General features: G+C 34.5%; 1 protein-coding gene across 1 annotated transcript in view; it reads left to right on the top strand.

Annotated features, from left to right (window-relative positions):
• The window catches only part of Klhl1 (kelch like family member 1), a 422,969-nt gene that overhangs the window by 389,167 nt on the left and 14,521 nt on the right, over window positions 1–19,281 (top strand). Inside the window, exon 9 of the mRNA XM_004844289.4 lies at window positions 15,151–15,363. Within this exon, the coding sequence (XP_004844346.2) occupies window positions 15,151–15,363 (213 nt within the window). The remainder of the gene's footprint in view (window positions 1–15,150; window positions 15,364–19,281) is intronic.

The following is a 19,281-nucleotide window of genomic DNA, read 5'->3' as shown; positions in this document are numbered from 1 at the left end:
CAAAATTGCAAAAAGCTAACTTTGAACATCATTGTATGTACACTTCATGGACACAAAAGTTTTTTCAGGCTGAACACTTAGAAATATACTCCCTAGACTAAAAACTAATATACATGTCAGTTTCCTATTGCCAGATCATCCTCCAAAAATCTTGGAACACTATATGAATGCAAATTTCTCAATCTCATTAATGCTGGGGTACGCTCGGCAATGTCAGATTGAAGACTGTCACACCTGGCAAGTCTGGATGTCTGCAGTCCAGCCTGCTCCAATTCAGGCCTGGGGACCCAGGGTCCTGCCCTGCAGTCAGAGGCAGTGAGAGTCTGCCTACTTGGTGATATTTCTCTTCATGCTTTGCTACTTGCTGATGGGGAAAGGATGACATAGATGATGTAACACATCATCCCTACTCTTTACAAGGTGCCTTCTCTTATTTTTACGCAACATCCAGATGCTGGAATCTCTATTTCTTTAGCTGTTGTGAAGCTATTTTCATTGATTAAACTCATTATTTTTATTATTTAAACTGATATGTCTGTGGGGGGACTGGTGCTGGAAAATTTATTCCAACGTCTTGCTGACTTCCTCTTTCTCCTAATTGAATACATGAATGTCATTTTGTTACATGAATGTTGTATTAATGTATTTGTAGCTACTTATTTTTCTTTAAGCTTTCACAGGGATTGGGCTCCTTTAAACTTCACTAATTTCTACAATATATTTAAAATTATAGATTATAGTTTCTAAATCATTCAGATAGATAGATACATAGATAGATCGGAAAATGTGCAGTTTCAATACTGTGTATGTTTAAATAAAAATTATTATTGTAAAAGACACGTTCCAATTAATCCCTTTCAAAATACTCTCCCTCACTTTGAACTTGGGTATCCCCCAATCTTTCCACCTTTTGAAGCAGTTCCAGATATTCTTTTTCATGAGAGTCTTCAGATGTATTTTCATGGCTTCCTTTATGAATTGTTTGAAAATGTTCACATTTCATAGTCATTTTGAATCTGTGGAAGAACCAGAAGTCACAAGATGACAAACCTGTTAAAAATGGTGAATAAAAAGCCATCAAAATATTTTTAAAATTTATTTTTGTTAGTATATGTTTGCAGTATATCTAGTTTACATTGAGCCTGCTTTCTGTTGGATGACACTGCATAGCAGTGCTGACCTTATTTTTTATCATATCTTATAAAACAATAACAAAAGAGGACTTCTATAATTACTTTAAAAAGTGACAAGGATGGTAGGCTAAGTGTGTTTGAAGCAAGGGGGATATTTTGCGGGGATTAATGACAATGTGCTTTTTCCTGTAATGTTTTTGTATTTAAACCTTCCCTCTATGTTTAGATTGCCCCTTTTGTAACATATATTATGCTATATTATTGTTAGTATATAGATCGTGATATATATAAACATACGTTTATAATATATAATTTTAGAAACATAAATTGAATCAAGACACCATATATGAATATATAGATATTAATGGACACAAATATAGTACATTATATATTCATTGATTTCATATCTTTTCTTAGTTAGCTATCATCTGCATTCCCTCTTTTGAACTTTATTATAAATTTCTTATATTTTATACAAACTATCCCGAATAATCGCTTTAGCATTTTTGCTGTAAATAAATATTAACGTATTAATTTGAGGAGGATGTGGGTCATTAAATTTGAAATGTTTTCTCCTGAGAACATGACCATACTTTTACTTTTTAAAATCACATTCTTACTGGTTTATGTTTTTGGCATAGATTGTTTTATAATTTAAAATGTTTTTACATTATATGTGTTTATATATTGTTAATATATGTGCTTATAATCACTTTCTTACTAAATTTACGTTAATTCTATTTATTTTTTAATTTACTATAAAATTTTTCTAAAAAGGCAAGAAATAAATAATAAACTAATAAAGATTTTTTCTCAGCCTACTTTATATATATATTTATATATTTTAATATATTTAATGTATAAAATTCATATTTATAATACCCTTAATATTTATATGTATAATTACTTAATATTAATATTTATATTTCATATTAAAATGTTCCTATTTTGCTTATTTTTGTTTACTTTTTGTTATGATATTGTTTTTAGGTTTAGAACAATAACATCAACTTTGGAAGTAAGGTGTACTCTATGTCCTATAATTAGAGAATATCCTAATGTTTATAGTGTGATTTCATTAGTTATTAAAGATACATACTATGTAGTGTTAGAAGTATTTTTGTCAGTTTTCTCCATAAAAAATTTATGTTTTAAAAGTCAGCATTCGTTTTGTATTTTATTAAATTTCACCATAGATGTTGTATTCATGTGGTAATTTATATAAATAGTCCAACCATACATTATATTAATATCTGAAATCAATCTACTTGTTCATGTTGCATTTCTTTAATGTTTAACTATATTCCACATTCTACCTATAATTTTGTATCTCTGTTGGTCTATGAATTATTTCATACTTTTAATTATTATATGAATCTTATTTTGGCACAACAACATCATAATACTAATGGAGAATCTAGCATATATTTATCTGTTGTACCTATCATTCAAAACTAGAAGCATAATTTCTTGATTTCAGATTGTCATAAGCTCCTTTTCTATTTTTATCCTCTTAACCTTATATGTATGTTAGTTTTAATATTAGTTTCATCTTGTCTTAGCTTTTGCTTAGTGTCATTACTAGGTTTGTTTTTATTTTAATCAAATGAGGAAACAGAAGCTTTGATTATTTTTCTTCTTCATTAACTTCTGTTTCCCTTAGTTCCATTTATTATGTACTGAAATTGAGCACTTAATAAGATAACATAATTGTCTTTGTAGTTTATTCTTTCTTAATAGTGCACTACATTTTCATTTATCCAATTCAACATATATTTTTAAAATTTTATTGGTACTTGTTTACTATATGTGATGATTACATTCATCAAGACAATTTGGTACATGTACATAATACATCTTAATAATACTTTTTACTTCCTCTTCCCTCCCTACCCCTTCCCTACATCTACCTTTTATTTTTCTCTTTCAATTATTTATGATTTGAGTTTCTTATGTCTGATTTACCTTACTTAATATTAGTGTTTCAAGGTACATTCATTTTCCTACACATGACTCAAATATAATATCCTTCTTAATGGCAGACCATTCCACTGTGTATAAATATCACGTATTCTTTCCATTTATCTGTTAAGGGATGTAGAGGCCACTTCCAAAATTTAGCTATTATGAGTTGTGCTGCTATAAACATGAGTATACATATATCACTGAAATATGATTTCTTTAATCTTTGGGGAAGATACCTAGAAGGCCAATGGCCTAGTCCAATGAAATTTCTAGTTGTTTTTTATTTTTAAGTAATCTGTGTACTGATGTTCATAGTAGTTGCACTAGTTTACATTCCCATCAACAATATAGAAGTGTTCCATTTTCTTTGGGCCTTATGGGTATTTGCTATTTGATTTCTTGATGATAGCCATTCTTTCTGGAATAAGATGGAATTTCAATTTGATAAGAAAGGAAAGATGGAATAGAATCATATAAAGCCAAACCAGATAGTGACCTGACAATCTAGTTTCCTTTTGTGTTTGGTAAACATTCTTTGCTGCTCTATAACTTTCCCTATTAAACTTTGCACTAATCCCACCCTCAGTATCAAATAATATCTCTAAAAATTCCTGCAAGATTTCTTTTAACTACAATTTTTGAGGAAAAACCTAGAATCTTGTCATCACTGCTACTTTGGGAAGCTAATCCACAGGAATGAAAAAAACAGTTAAAATTTTCTATGGCCTATTAATCCTACAATCTCTCTAGAAACTACCTAAGAAGCACTTAAAACTGCTCTTAGGTTTCCAGAAATACTGTACTGATAGGGACAGGAGAAGAAATTAATACATTATTAAGCTAACTTTTTATCTGATCTTAGCTACAAGTTTTGAAAAAGAAATTTATTTTTTCTTTTTTTTGTACCAGGGATCAAACTTGGGCATTTGTTTGCAAGACAGGCTGCAGCAGCACCATTGAGCTAAATCCCTGGTCCGGAAATTTCTTAAAATTATTTGAATATGAAATAATTACATTCCATTTTTCCTTTTCCTTTTAATGTATTCATTTTACATTTGCTAAACATTTGAAGGAACTCATCATTCAAGTTGTTTTTTGGTTACCTAGAGTATATAATACATTGAGAAATTTTGTTTTAAATTAATATAATTCTTCATATCATATAGCAAATTGTGATATAAATACTATTTTAGGATTTTGTTCTTGAAATTATTTACATGTTAACTAAGTAAAATTTAATCTTGTATGAAATTACTGTGAATGAATTTTTAATTTTAAATGGTCTCTTTCCTTTAAGTCAAAATAGATACAGCTTATATTTGGACATCTTCCTCTACTCCTAGACTGTGATTTAATAGACTCAAAATTCTGTGTTTTGATGAGTGTTTCTTAACGTCTGGGAGGTTTTTCTATGTTAGGCAGAAACGCAATCATTAGAGTGACCTTTCACTTCAGACCCACAGCAGAAAATTGTTTCAACATCACCCTCTGACAGGTTTTATTTTTTTCCTCACCTCTACTGACAGTAATTTTTTCTCTTGTTATATTTTCACATGTCACTAATGTGTCATTCTGACCTAGCTGTTGTTTCCCTGAATATTATTTTAGAATAAGTTTTCCAATTAAGCTTAATAAAAACAATGAGCGGTACTCTCATGTTTAGGGTATTTGAGATTCCATTTATTGTGGGAAAATAGGAAATTACCTCAGGACTCAAAATTGTTCAGTGTGTTCTGATGGATTCAAAAGCAAAAGTATATTGATTTCAGAAAACACTGGTCAGTTTTCCAATAAGACAGATGAAGCTAAAGGGTAGATTTGTTATCTTAGGTCAGCACAGCCAAAGACTTGCTTTGGTGAATAAAGAAAATACAACTAAAAAGTGAATAGACATTGAGGCACAATAGTTGGTTATAATTTCAGGAGCTCAAACAATGTATGTGTTAGCATTTCTTCTTGTTTCGGTTTTGATCCTTGCCTTGGTGTAGATATTTCTTTCAAGCTTCTCATCTTCACCGGAAGGGCTTTCTGTTGTTTTTCCCATTAAATTATATCATCAGGCTGAACCTACATACAACTAGGCCTCATAACATTGAACATACCTACAAGTAGACCTTAATTTTAATAAATGTGTGGTGCTGTACCTGAAAAACATAAAAAGAAGACAACTGTCTTGGATTCATTCTCTTACTCAAAGTCTCGTTAATAGTACTTGTAGGGCAGTGCAATTTCTATCCAGTCAGGAGCACATACTGTCTAAAATACAGCTAAGAGTAAGAACCAAAGATTGTTGTTTTCTCTATCATGTCCCAATATTAAGCACCGTGCCTCAAGGCTCAAGGCCCATCACTTGTATGGTGCCTTGCTTGTATTTTTGTATTCAAATTTTGGTATTCTTTTTCCTAAAGCTGCCAAACAAAACTATAGAAGTTTTAACCTATGTTTGTCTCATACATTAAAAAAGAGAAAAAGAAGAAAGAAAGAAAGAAAGAAAGAAAGAAAGAAAGAAAGAAAGAGCAAGCTCATTTCTTCACTTCATTTGTGGCTACTAATGAGCAAGCTCAGGATATTTAGAATTTATCTACTAGAGTAAATGTTTTAGATGAGACCCTTGATGGATGAGATTTCCAGCAAGGAGGGAAGTCTTCCAAAGAGAAAGAACAATTTCTGTGAAGTCACTGAATATTAAATGTAAACAAAAGATAGGAAAGTTAAAGTAGAAAATGATGAAAAGAATGGACATTAAATATTGGGCAGAAAGACAAGCCCAGTACATGTAACCAAAGTAAAAATACTGCCGCGGACCAGCCGCAGTAGATGTAGGGTAGGAAGGGGAGATGTCCTGGGCCGGCGATGAGAAAAGAACCTTCACAAGCAATGTTCAGGTTCCCTCTGAGGAGTCTCAGGGTCTGATTTATTTTTATATCTTTAAGCAATAGCGAAGAGGCATTGGGTGGAACATGTTGCCTTAGCAATATCTGATGAGGTAAAGGTTATTTTTGTTAAACAGTATATTTTTTCTAAGCTGATTCATATCATTGAACATCATGAATACATTTCTTAAAAATTACAATTGTTCCCTCATTGTCCCATATCTAAGCAGAACGGAAAGTAACTTAATCAAATTAAATGCCAAACTTGTGGTCACCAGCTAGCCCTTGAGAAATTGCACAATGGTTAATATAGTTTGCTCTTGGCTCTATTCATCTTAACTAAATGTCATTTGGGTTCATAGTCCATGAGCAGGAGATATTTACAGCACTTTGAGAAATATTGAGTAATTTTCCTCCTTAATGCATTTACCTGTTTTAACATTCTTTTTATTTCCCATTTCCCACTATTTCTTACATCTAAAGTCTGTTCTTTCAATCTCTTTATAAGACCCTTTAGTAAAAAGAATGTCAGCAATAAGAGAGGGAGTAATAGTAGTGGGAAAACAGCGGGGGTTTTAAGAGAGGTTTCTTTAGGAGTGGATGTGGCAATAGAACTAAGAGAAACTGGAATTTGAGACTTTTGAGCCAGATCAAATTTCAATATATCATTGCCAATTAGCCTCAAGGAGAGTTTGTTGTTAGTCACGAACACAATGACTCCTGTGACCAGAGGAACAATTATAAACATTATGGCAAGAAAAAAAAAAAAATGAGGGTACAATGTGTTCCACCCTTTCTTTCCCCCAGCTGGAACTTTGTCAAGCAGCATTGGAGGTCGGTTGGGCTTCGCCAAAATACTGTAAATAGTTTTAAAGAACATTGAGCTGGTTTCATTGCAATTTTATAAGAATCTGTCTGAAAAATTATTTGTAATTGCTCAAAGACACTATAAAATTATTCAAATTCATTTTAATCCTTATTTATGCTTTCAAACACAGTCTTTGTAAATAGGGAAGGGTGGAGAGGGTGAAGGGAGGACAGGGAATGGGGAAAAATAAGAACAAAGATATATCATGTACAGGTACAAGTACCCAATGATAAATATAAATGTATTGTATACCTAAAATGTACCAATAAAAGAATTTAAGGAAAAAAATTATTCAAATTCCATAACTGTCATTGTCTTAGATGTATTCCAAGAGCTCAAAGGGATTACTTGATAAATCACACCTCAGAATTCCACAGTATATAGAGAAGGTGAACTAGTCCCAGAACCCAAAAGGAAGTTACCCTGCCACCATCCCAAACTCCTAGGGCAGAGAAGGTGAGCCAGTCCCAGAACCTGGAAGGAAGCTCCCCCGCAGCCATCCCAAGCTCCTAGGGCAGAGAAGGTGAGCTGCATGGGCACCAGAATCACCCACCCCAGTGGAAAAGAGAAGACAAGTAAACAAGTCACAAAAACAGACTTCTGGAACACCTATAGCAACCCCAAAGGGAAACAAAATGGAACAATCTGATTCTCAACCACATGGACTCTCTGAACTGGCAACAAAAGAAGATCTGGGAAAAATAAAATCAGAAATAATTACTCAGATAACAGCAAAGATTTTGCTCTTGGTGCAAGACATGATTAATAAATCTAGAGAGGACACAGATAAAAACATAGAGGACCTGAGGAACATGATGAAATCCCAACATAGGAAATAAATGGAATCCATAAAACAAATGCAAACAGATTTCCAGGGGATTAAAAGCTCCATCGAAAGTCTGTGCAGCAGAATGAACCAATGTGAGGATAGAATATCAGATAAAGAAGAAAAGATTTCAATTAGTGACCAGGAAAAGAAAAATTGCTTTAGAGTTGCGCAGAACACATGGAATCAGCCTGCTGCAGACAGGCAGGCCTACGCACACCCAACCGAGGTCCTGAGTCCCATGGAACATGCCAAATCAGCCCACGCCCCAGCAACAAAACGCTGGGCACCCCCACCCCCACTCCTCTGTACAGCCACCGGGTTCCACACTACAAAGATGCAGAGGACACTGGACCACCAGACCATGGTACCGAGTCCGGGCACTCCCGGCCCAGAGGTAGGGGCTACTGAGCCGCCATCCCACTGCTCCTGGTCCAGAGGAAGGGGCTTCCTGGCCACCAGGCCTCCTGCTGCTCCCAGCCCAGAGGAAAGGGCTTTTGGGCCACCATCCCTACCACTGCTCCTGGCCCCTGTCCCACCTCTCCTAGCTCAGAGGAGGTAGGTGCCAACAGCCCGCCCCCAGTCAAAATGAGAGAACATCTAAATAAGTCTCAACACCAGACTTCCAGATCACTTACAGCAACCTCAAAGGGAAATGAGATGGAACACTCTGATACTCAACAACCTGGACCCACTGAACTGGCAACAAAAGGGGATCTGGAAAAAATGAAATCAGAAATAATTTCTCAGATATCAGCAGAGATTGTGCTCCTAGTGCAAGACATGATTAATAAATCTAGAGAGGAGCTTAGGAACATGATGGAATCCCAACATAGGAAAGAAATGGAATCCATAAAACAGATGCAAATAGATTTTCAGGACATGAAAAACTCCACTGAAAGTCTACACAGCAGAAGGATCCAATGTGAGGACAGAATTTCAGATATAGAAGATAATACTGCAATTAAGGACCAGGAAAATAAAAATTGCTTCAAAATTATAAGGGAACATGAGAAACCAATCCAGCAGCTGCTAGATAATGCAAAGAAGAATGACATAAGACTGATTGGAGTCAATCAAAAAACAGGAGAGAGTGCACATGACATAAAAAAATCTCTTCACAGAAATAATGGAAGAAAACTTCCCAAGCAGGGGAAAAGAGTTTGACATACAGATAAGTGAGGCACATAGGACTCCAAATAGCCTTGATCAAAAAAAATCTACACATCAGCACATAATTGTTAAGATTCCAGAAACACAACAGAAGAACAAAGTTCTCCAAGCAGTCAGAGAAAAGAAACAAATCACATACAAAGGAAAGCCCATCAGAATCACAGCAGACCTCTCAACACAAACCATCAAGGCAAGAAGAGCTTGGAGTGACACATTCCAAGCCCTAAAAGAAAACAGCGTCCAACCCAGAATAATGTGCCCTGCAAAACTATCTTTCAAAATGGAAGGAGAAAGAAGATACTTTCATGAAAAAGAGCACCTCAGGAACTTCGTGAATACCAAACCAGCACTCCAAAGAATTTTACACAATATCCTAGGAACAGACATTGAGGATCACAACCCCAGGAAGCAAAGCAGAATGAACCCATCTGGCATGACAAGAAATTAAATGTAAAGGGGGAGAATGCAACAAGAAGAAAAAGTCATGGCAATGACAAGTGAATACATTTCAGTTATAACCATCAACTTAATGGTCTTAATTCACCAATCAAAGAAATAGACTGGCAGAATGAGTCAAGAAGCAAAATCCAACAATATGCTGCATACAAGAAACACACTTAATTCAAAAGGAAACTCATAGACTGAAAGTTAAAGGGTGCAAAACAATACTCCATGCAACGGGAACCTGAAAAAAAAGGAGGAGCAGCTATCGTCTTTGCAGATCAAGTATCTTTCAAACCAACACTGATTAAGAGAGACAAAGAAGGACACTACATCCTTGTAAAGGGAAGAATCCAAGGGGAAGAGATGACAAACATAAATATCTATGCATCAAACACGAGTGCGCCCACGTATATAAAACAAATACTAACGGACATGAAAAGTCATATATGCACTAATACAATTGTAGTGGGGGACATCAACACCTCACTGTCACAAGCAGATAGATCAACTAGACAAAAAATAAGTAATGAAATACTAGAACTCAATTGAACTCTTGAACAAATGAACTTAACAGATATTTACAGAGTGTTCCACCCCACAAAATCAGAATACACATTTGTCTCACCTGCACATGGGTTATTCTCAAAAATAGACCACATACTCACACATAGAACATGTTTAAGTAAGTGCAAAGGAATTGAAGTTATCCACTGTATATTGTCAGACCATAGTGTGATGAAATTGGAGATTCATAGCAAAAGAAACTCAAAAAATTTCATAAACACATGGAAATTGAACAACACACTTCTGAATAACCAATGGGTCACAGAGGAAATTAAAGAAGAAATCAGAGAGTTCCTTCAATTAAATGACAATGACAATACAACATATTGGAATCTATGAGACACAATGAAAGCAGTCTTATGAGGGAAATTCATAGCAGTGAATGCGCAAATTAGGAAAACAGCGTGAGCCCAATTAAACAACCTGATGCTAAACGTCAAGCTTCTAGAAAAAGAAGAGCAGGACAAACCCAAAGCTCATACAAGGGAGGAAATTATAAAGATCAGAGGAGAAATCAATGTAATGGAGACTAAGAGAACGATACAAAAAATCAATGAAGCCAAGAGTTGGTTCTTCAAAAGAATCAACAAAATTGACAAACCTTTAGTCAACCTTGTCAGAAAAAGAAAAAAAAAGGCCCAAATCCATGCAATTAGGAATAAAAAGGGTGAAATGAAAACAGACCCAGCAGAAATCCAGAGGATCATCGATACCTACTTCCAGAACCTATACGCCAATAAGATGGACAACATAGAAGAAATGGACAGATTTCTAAATACATATGAATTACCAAAGTTGAATGAAGAAGACCTAAAAATTCTGAACAACCCAATATCAACCAATGAAATTGAAAATGCAATTAAAAACTTATCAACTAAGAAAAGCCCGAGCCCTGATGGCTTCACTGCTGAATTCTACAAGAAATTTAGAGAGGAACTGCTGCCACTACTGTTGAAACTCTTCAATGAAATTGAAAGGGAAGCAATACTCCCAAAATCATTCCTGGAAGCAAGCATCACCTTGATCCCCAAAGAAGAGAAAGATCCAACTGAAAAAGAGAACTATAGGTCAATCTCACTAATGGACATAGATGCAAAAATCCTTAAGAAGATACTGGCAAATAGAATGCAGAAGATCATCAAGAAGATCATACACCCTGATCAAGTGGGATTCATCCCAGGGATGCAGGGATGGTTCAATATATGCAAATCAATCAATGTAATACACTATATCAATAGAGCCAAAGACAAAAAACATATGACTATCTCCATAGATGCAGAAAAAGCATTGGACAAAATCCAACATGCATTTATGATAAAAATCCTACAAAAAATTGGAAGAGATGGTCTCTGCCTCAAACTGATAGAAGCCATCTATGAAAAACCAACAGCCAATATCATACTAAATGGTCAAAAACTGAAATCCTTTACACTAAAATCAGGAACAAGACAAGGATATCCACTATCACCACTCTTATTCAATATAGTTCTGGAAAAATTTGCCACAGCAATTAGACAAGAGAAAGAACTAAAAGGAATAAAGTTAGGAAATGAAGAAGTCAAATTGTCATTATTTGCAGATGACATGATACTCTATATAGAAGACCCGAAGAACTCCACCAAAAGTCCTCTAGACTTAATAACCAAATTCAGTCAAGTAGCTGGTTACAAGGTCAACAGAAAAAAATCAATAGCTTTCCTCTACACCAATGACAGACTCACTGAGAGAGAAATAGGGCAAATAATTACTTTCACAATAGCATCCAAAAACTGAAATACCTAGGAATTAACCTAATGAAAGAAATCAAAGACCTCTTCTCTGAAAACTATGTCACTCTGAAAAGAGAGATTGAATATGGTATCAGAAAATGGACAGACATCCCCTGCTCCTGGATAGGAAGGATTAACATTATGAAAATGGCCATACTTCCAAAACTGCTATATATATTTAATGCAATTCCAATTGAGATCCCAGCAGCATACTTCATAGACCTTGAGAAAACAATCCAAAAATTCATTTGGAACAAGAAGAGACCCAGAATAGCAAAAGCAATTCTAGGTAACAGAGATATGGTAGGGGGTATCACAATCCCCAAACTGCAACTATACTACAAAGCTACCGTGATAAAAACAGCATGGTACTGGCAAAGAAACAGACTTGAGGACCAGTGGAACAGATTAGAAGATGCAGAAAGAAGGCCAGACACACTCAGCCATCTCTTCTTTGACAAAGGGGCCAAACACCCTCACTGGAGGAAAGATAGCCTCTTTAAGAAATGGTGCTGGAAAAATTGAGTTTCACCTTGCCAAAGATTAAAACTAGACCAGTATCTCTCACCATGCACTAAACTAAAATCAAAATGGATTAAAGGTCTAAATACTAAAGTAGAAACTCTGAACCAGTTGGAACAGAGGTTAAGTAGAACCCTTGAATACATTGGTGTAGGAAAAGATTTTATGAACAAAACCTCAGTTGTCCATGAACTAGCACAAACAATCAACAAGTGGGATCTCTTCTTATTAAAAGGCTTCTGAACAGCAAGAGAAACCACCAGCAGTGTGAAGAGACAACCCACAACATGGGAAAAAATATTCACTTGCTCTTCCTCAGACAAATGTCTACTATCTCAAATCTATAAAGAACTTAAAAAGATCAGACTTCCCAAATTTAAAGACCCAATCCAAAAATGGGCATCTGAAATGAACAGACATTTCTCAGACAAAGAAGTAGAAATAGCAAATAAATACATGAAAAAATGTTCAACATCACTGGTCATTGGAGAGATGCAAATGAAAACAATGCTGAGATTCCACTTCACTCCAGAAAGAATGGCTGCTATCATGAAATCCACCAGTAACAAATGCTGGCGGGGCTGTGGGGAAAGAGGAACCCTGCTCCACTGCTGGTGAGAGTGTAGACTGGTGCAAGCACTGTGGAAATCAGTATGGAGATACCTCAAAGAACTAGGGCTGGAAATCCCATTTGACCCCACTATTCCACTACTGGGGATCTTCCCCAAAGAATTAAAAGAATCATACCACAGTTATATATGTGTGCTCATGTTCATAGCAGCACAGTTTGTAATAGCTAAAAGTTGGAAATAGCCCAAATGCCCATCAACTGGAGAGTGGATAAAGAAAAATTTTTTTTATAAAACGGAGTACTACTCAGTGATAAAAAATGAGAAATTAGAGACATTTATAGGTAAGTGGATGCACATTGAGGCGATACTCTTAAGTGATATAAATAGGACACATATGTGTAAATACCAAATAGTTTCTCTGGTGTGAGAAACTGAAAGTGTAAATAAGGACTAAATGTATAATAGGTCATGTGAAATAGGAAGAAAAGGGGCAAAGGGGAAGGAAGTGGGAGGGCTAGGGGAAAGGATAGAAGGGAATGGGATTAATATGAGAAAATGGAAAAATAGGAACAAAATCTTTGTAAATGGGGAGGACTGGAGGGGTTGAAGGGAGGGCTGGGCAAGGGTGAAAAATAAGAACCAAGAGAGACTATGTAAAGGTGCAAATTTTCAATGATGAATGTCATTATATTGTATACCTAAAATGTACCAATTATTAGAATGAATAATCGATAATATAAAATAGGAAGAAAAGGTCCAAAGGGGTAGGGGTAGTGGGAGGGGCAGGGGAAAGGAAAGAAGGGAAAGGAAAAATGCTGAAAAATGGAAAAAATGGAAATAAAGTCTTTGTAAATAGGGAAGGGTGGAGGGCATGCAGGGAGGGCTAGGAATGGGAAAAAAATAAGAACCAAGATGCTTTATGTAAAGGTACAATTCCCAATGAGAAATGTAATTGTGTTGTACACTTACAATGTACCAATATAAGAATTTAATACAAAAAAAAAAAAAGGAAAAGAAAACAATGCTGAGATTCCACCTCACCCCAGAAAGAATGGCTGCTATCATGAAATCAACCACTAACAAATGCTGGTGATGTTGGAGGGAAAGAGGAATGCTGCTCCACTGCTGCTGGGAGTGTAGACTGCTTCAACCACTGTGGAAATTACTATGGAGATATCTCAAAGAACTAGGACTGGAAGTCCTATTTGACTCAGCTATTCCCCTGCTGGGTATCTTCCACAAACAATTAAAAGAATCAACCACAGTGATATATGTGCACCCATGTTCATAGCAGCACAGTTTGTAATAGTTAAAACTTGGAAACAGGCCAAATGCCCACCAACTAGAGACTGGATAAAGAAAATGTGCTTTTTTTTTTTTTTTTTTTTTTAATATAGAGTACTACTCAGCCATGAAAAATGAGAAATTAGAGACATTTATTGCTAAATGGATGCACATTAAGGTGATACTCTTAAGTGAAATAAATAGGACACACTTGTGTAAATACCAAATAGTTTCTCTAGTGGGTGAAACAAAGTTTAAATAGCAACTAAAAGGTACAATAGATAATGTGAAATAGGAAGAAAAGGGGCAAAGGGGAAGGGGAAGTGGGAGGAGTAGGGGAAATGAAAGAAGGGAATGGAATTAATGTGAGAAAATGAAAAAATGGAAAAAAAAAGTCTTTGTAAATATGTAGGGATGAAAGGATTGAAGGGAGGGCAGGGGAAGGGGGAAAATAAGAACAAAGAGAGATTATGTAAAGTTACAAATTTCCAATGATAAATGTCATTATACTGTATACCTAAAATGTACCAATAAAATAAAATTTTAAAAGAAAAAAAACAAAAAGAAAAATGAAGATATTGAATCCTGTAAGTAATCACCCTACATCCTTTTAAGTATTTTCTTTAGCTATAGTAAAGACACTAAGGAAACTGTTGTTAGGACAGTACTCATTTAAGTTATTCTACTTATTTAGTGCCATAAAACATAAGGACAGAACACAAGGAATATGTATGATTTATGCACTTGCAAACTAACTAATGATCAGCAGGTAAAATAATCTCTTTGGATTATGATCAATTTCTTTTTTTATGATCAATTTCTTACATCTTATTTCATATTTTACTAGCCATTTTTCAATATTTATTAATATTAGTATATAACCATAACTTTTTTTCTGTAATCAACAAATTAAATTTAATTTTGTAGAATAGAGGTGAGAATATTATACTTTTTAATTTCATCTAATATCCTGCATATTAGTGCACTTGGAATTCCAGATTTGTGTATTAATTTATAGAATGTAAATAAATTTCCACATGAGGTAATTATATTTCTAACACATTTGAGATTCATATTGAGAACTTTGTGTTTAAATGATGTTTTTTCTATTTTTGTCATCCAGACTATGACTGCATCATGTTTTCTGATTGTTTTAGATTGTATTCAGTTGGAGGTCGTGATGGAAGTTCGTGTTTGAGTTCAATGGAGTACTATGATCCTCATACAAATAAGTGGAACATGTGTGCTCCAATGTGTAAGAGGAGAGGAGGCGTTGGTGTGGCCACTTGTGATGGTTTCCTTTATGCAGTAGGTGGTCATGATGCTCCTGCTTCAAATCACTGTTCCAGGCTTCTGGATTATGTAGAAAGGTAAGGCTCAAGGTCACTGTTACAGTGCAGGAGATAGTGTCCATGGCATTGATTCCCAATTCAAGTGATTGTAAACATTATATGATTTAAGAAAAGTGCATGCAGCTCCTAGAACTACTTTTTTGATGTCTCTCTATGTCTGTCTTTCTCTCTCACATACATGCATCCTACACACATGCACCCACACACATTTTCATTTTCAGGATTTCTTTTTTTGCTTCCTTCCCTCTCTACTTCCCTCCTTTCTTCCCTTCCTTCTTCCTTCCTTCTTTTTTGCAAGTCTGTTAAGTAAATTTAAATTTTATCCTTGATGTATTTGTAAACAACTGATTAAAACAAAGTTTAAAGTAATTCACTGAACATGAGTGTTTGTTCATTCAGTTTAAAATATTGCATATTTTATTGTTCTGTTTATACTGTGTTGTTTGTTTTACTAATTGTTCTGACTCTCAAAGGCGAATTATTGATTCCTTTGTTTTATGGAATATTGTTAAATGTAAAAACCCATTTGAATTTATAGTAGACTTATGAAGTGTATACTTTCATACTTCTTGTATATGGAGGAAACATATTTCTTAGATCTTCCTAAAAACGACCAGGTACATGGAGGCTGGAGAAAGAAAGTACCTTGGTTTCAGGCTTATTCCAAAAAGGCAGACGCTTACTAGCTATGTTACAGCTTTTTAAAGCCTATGTATCACTTAGGACTGTTACACTGTGGAGTAAAAATTTGAGAGTCTTTAGTAAGAATTTTGGTGATACATATGGACACACGCTGATCTATGAAGAAATGAGAATAGCAAATATTAAACTCAATTGGAATAGCATAAGTACTTATACTGTAACAGATACCTTAAAAACCCTCAGAAGCTTAATATCACTGTGCTTTTTTCTTTATTCATTCTACATGTCCATGATGCTAACCTTCTGGTAATCCATATATGCTACAATATTGAGCACTGATGGCTTCTATATCAAAGTGAAAAATACTAGAAAGTAGAAAAATTTTCACCGGTTCTTAAAGATTCCACTGGCAAGTAATAAAATTCTCTTTTGTTCATGCTTCAAAAATAAACCAACCATGTAGTCTGTGACATTTAGGCGTAGTGTCAACTTTATTGGCTTTGGAGCTGTCTCATTGGATTGTTGGAGCACACTGGGTAGGTCATGATGGCATGAGTATTATAGATGGTCCCTGGGCCCTTCCTCACTGCTGTGCTGCACCTCTGCTTTCCAGCCGCCATCAACTAGGGATCAGTGTTTTGCCATGGCCTTCCAACATGATGTTTCTGCCTTGGAGCAACTCAGTCATGGCCTGAATCTCCTAAAAATATACCTAATTCAGCCTCTTCTTCTTTAAATTGTGGGTGTTGGATATTGTGTCACAGTGATAGGAAAGCTGACTGATACATGGCCACAGAAAACTTCATAAGGGTAACATGACTGTTTCCCAAAGTGCAAGTGGGAAAGGCACAAAATGTTGTTGGTGAGTACCAATGATCCGTGATAATTTTAAGAAATCACATCCTTTATACTAACTAATGCTCATATTATTGTTAGTAAAAGAAATGCTTTAGCAAAAGATACCTTTTGATAAACATGTTATATTCAAATTTAAACCATTGTCCAGGTAATATAGAGAAAAAATATTTACCAATATTCCTACTCTGTGAAACAGACTGTAGGTTTATGGTTATATATACTTAGAGTGGGAAATTATCTCCCTGTAAATATCTCCTTATCTCTTCACTTACAAAATTTCTAATCTACACTTTTATGGTGAGAACAGTGATCAGAGTCCAAATAAATATATTTATGCTATTATATGCACAGATATGCAATCATTCACTTTAGAAAATAAAAATAATCTGACATTTAAGTCACTCATTTTTTTCTGATAAATTCTTGGGAAACACAAAGTGAAGTTAAATATAATAAGGTTCCTATTTTTACCTTGAATATCTTACATAAATGCTACTAATGAAATGATATTTCATCCACGTTTTCTCCTCTATCTCTACTGTATAATGTATGGAAATGTTGTTTATGAGCAGAGGCATAAATAATTCCATCCAGGAATACATTTCTGATGCAAAATTAGATTTAAATAAGCATAGCTATTTTAAGTTACAGGAGTGCAGTGGGTATGCACAGCTTGAGTAATGCAGAAGCACACAGCAATACCGTGACTCTTTTCCTAATGCATACTACCTGTCAGATTAATAACCTTCTTACACTTTCAATTACATATTTTATATTGATCTTTTCACATGCAAAAGGTCAATAAATAAACATATATAATGGTGCTACTCCAGAACTGTTTTGCATATAAAATGTGAGTCATTTTTAGCAAATAACATAGGCAAACAGGTCATTAAAATAAGCAAGAATTGGGGCAGGGATTTAGCTCAGCGGTTTCGCCGCCTGCTGCGAAAGCGCAAGGACCAAAGTTCGATCCCTGGTACCAAAAAAAAATATATATATATATATACATATAGTATGTCAATTTTATCAGATCACAATGATGTCCTATGGAAATGCAAATGAATTATATAATGGTGATGCTAAGCACCGTTATATAATGGTCATCAAAAATTGTACAGTCAGGTATCTTGGGCTCAAACCAGATGAGAACTTCAAATCACAGCAGGTAAGAAGGCAAAGGCTTAGTCAGAATAAGAAGTGCTTAATAGTGTGTGAAACATAAAAATTGATAGTGTAACTGAGCTTCACTCTAATGAGAGCATCTTGGCTGACAACATCTATACCCAAAATTTGCAATAAGTTCTAAGAGAATTTACAACCATAAAGTACTGTCTATTAGACAAATAATATTTATGGATCTTTTGATTTATAATATAAATCTTATTTTGCATGTATTTTGTACTGCACTATACTGAACATACAACATATTAGAAAAAAGGACCCGAGAAATAAATAATTAGAACTTTAATATTTCAAACAAATCTGGAATCTAGGAAATGGATAGAAAATGTGTTCAAAGGCAGCAGTGATCATAGTGACTAATAATAGATCAGGACAGCATTTGCTCTCATATCTGCATCCCAGTAATGAGGTGTGGTGAGAGATACAAATGTTAGGATAATAGGAAGTCTCTAAATTTGACTTTGGAATATCCAGTTCTATTTCTTACAGTCTATTATCTTTAGAGTTGCTAGAGGAATCTTTTTATAATTCAGACTTGACTTGAAGAAAAAATGATGGTTTTGCTTTGTGCCAACTGTCAATATTTTAATTAAAATGGTGTTTCTCTACTAATCTTAGTTCCATATGCTAATAATGCATTGCATTCTGATCTCAATATTCATGCAATTGGGCACAATTCCTGGTGTGGCCTAAGCATGCAACCACCATTTAGCAAATCCATCAAACAGTAAGAAAAGCAGATCTAAGATTTTTCCAAGAAAAAGTATTTTGTGATCAACTGTAAATCAAGTTGTTAAGTAGATAATGGGTTGGTAGAGGATAAATAGAAAGATGACAGAACAAGTGATGGATAATGAAAGAATGGATGGTTAGATCATATTTGGAAGAACAAATATTTAGATTCTATTTGGGCTTATTTTCTAAATTTGTATGAGAATGCCCATTTTTTATCATCTTTAGCTGAGTATCAAATACTCTCATGTATCCTATGAATTTATTTAATAGATAGGAAATTACTATAAATATGAATGTATAAGATAAGAATAGAAACTTTGGATTCTTTCATTTCTTTTAATTTCTCATTTCATGTTTTTAGTTTAGGCACAGTCCAAAACTATGTCATTTCTAGAATGTGAGGAAGATGACAAAGAACAGACAAACCATTTAATCAAATTATTGATGATTATCTTACCTTGATGCTAATAAGTAGCATATTAATATATTAACTCAAATCTTTTTATGGATGAAATT

The sequence above is a fragment of the Heterocephalus glaber genome, unplaced genomic scaffold (genome assembly GCF_053883595.1).
Source record: "Heterocephalus glaber isolate CG9 unplaced genomic scaffold, H.glaber_assembly_v1.0 deba00001577, whole genome shotgun sequence".
Taxonomy (NCBI): domain Eukaryota; kingdom Metazoa; phylum Chordata; class Mammalia; order Rodentia; family Bathyergidae; genus Heterocephalus; species Heterocephalus glaber.
This window is presented reverse-complemented; position numbering and strand designations above follow the sequence as displayed.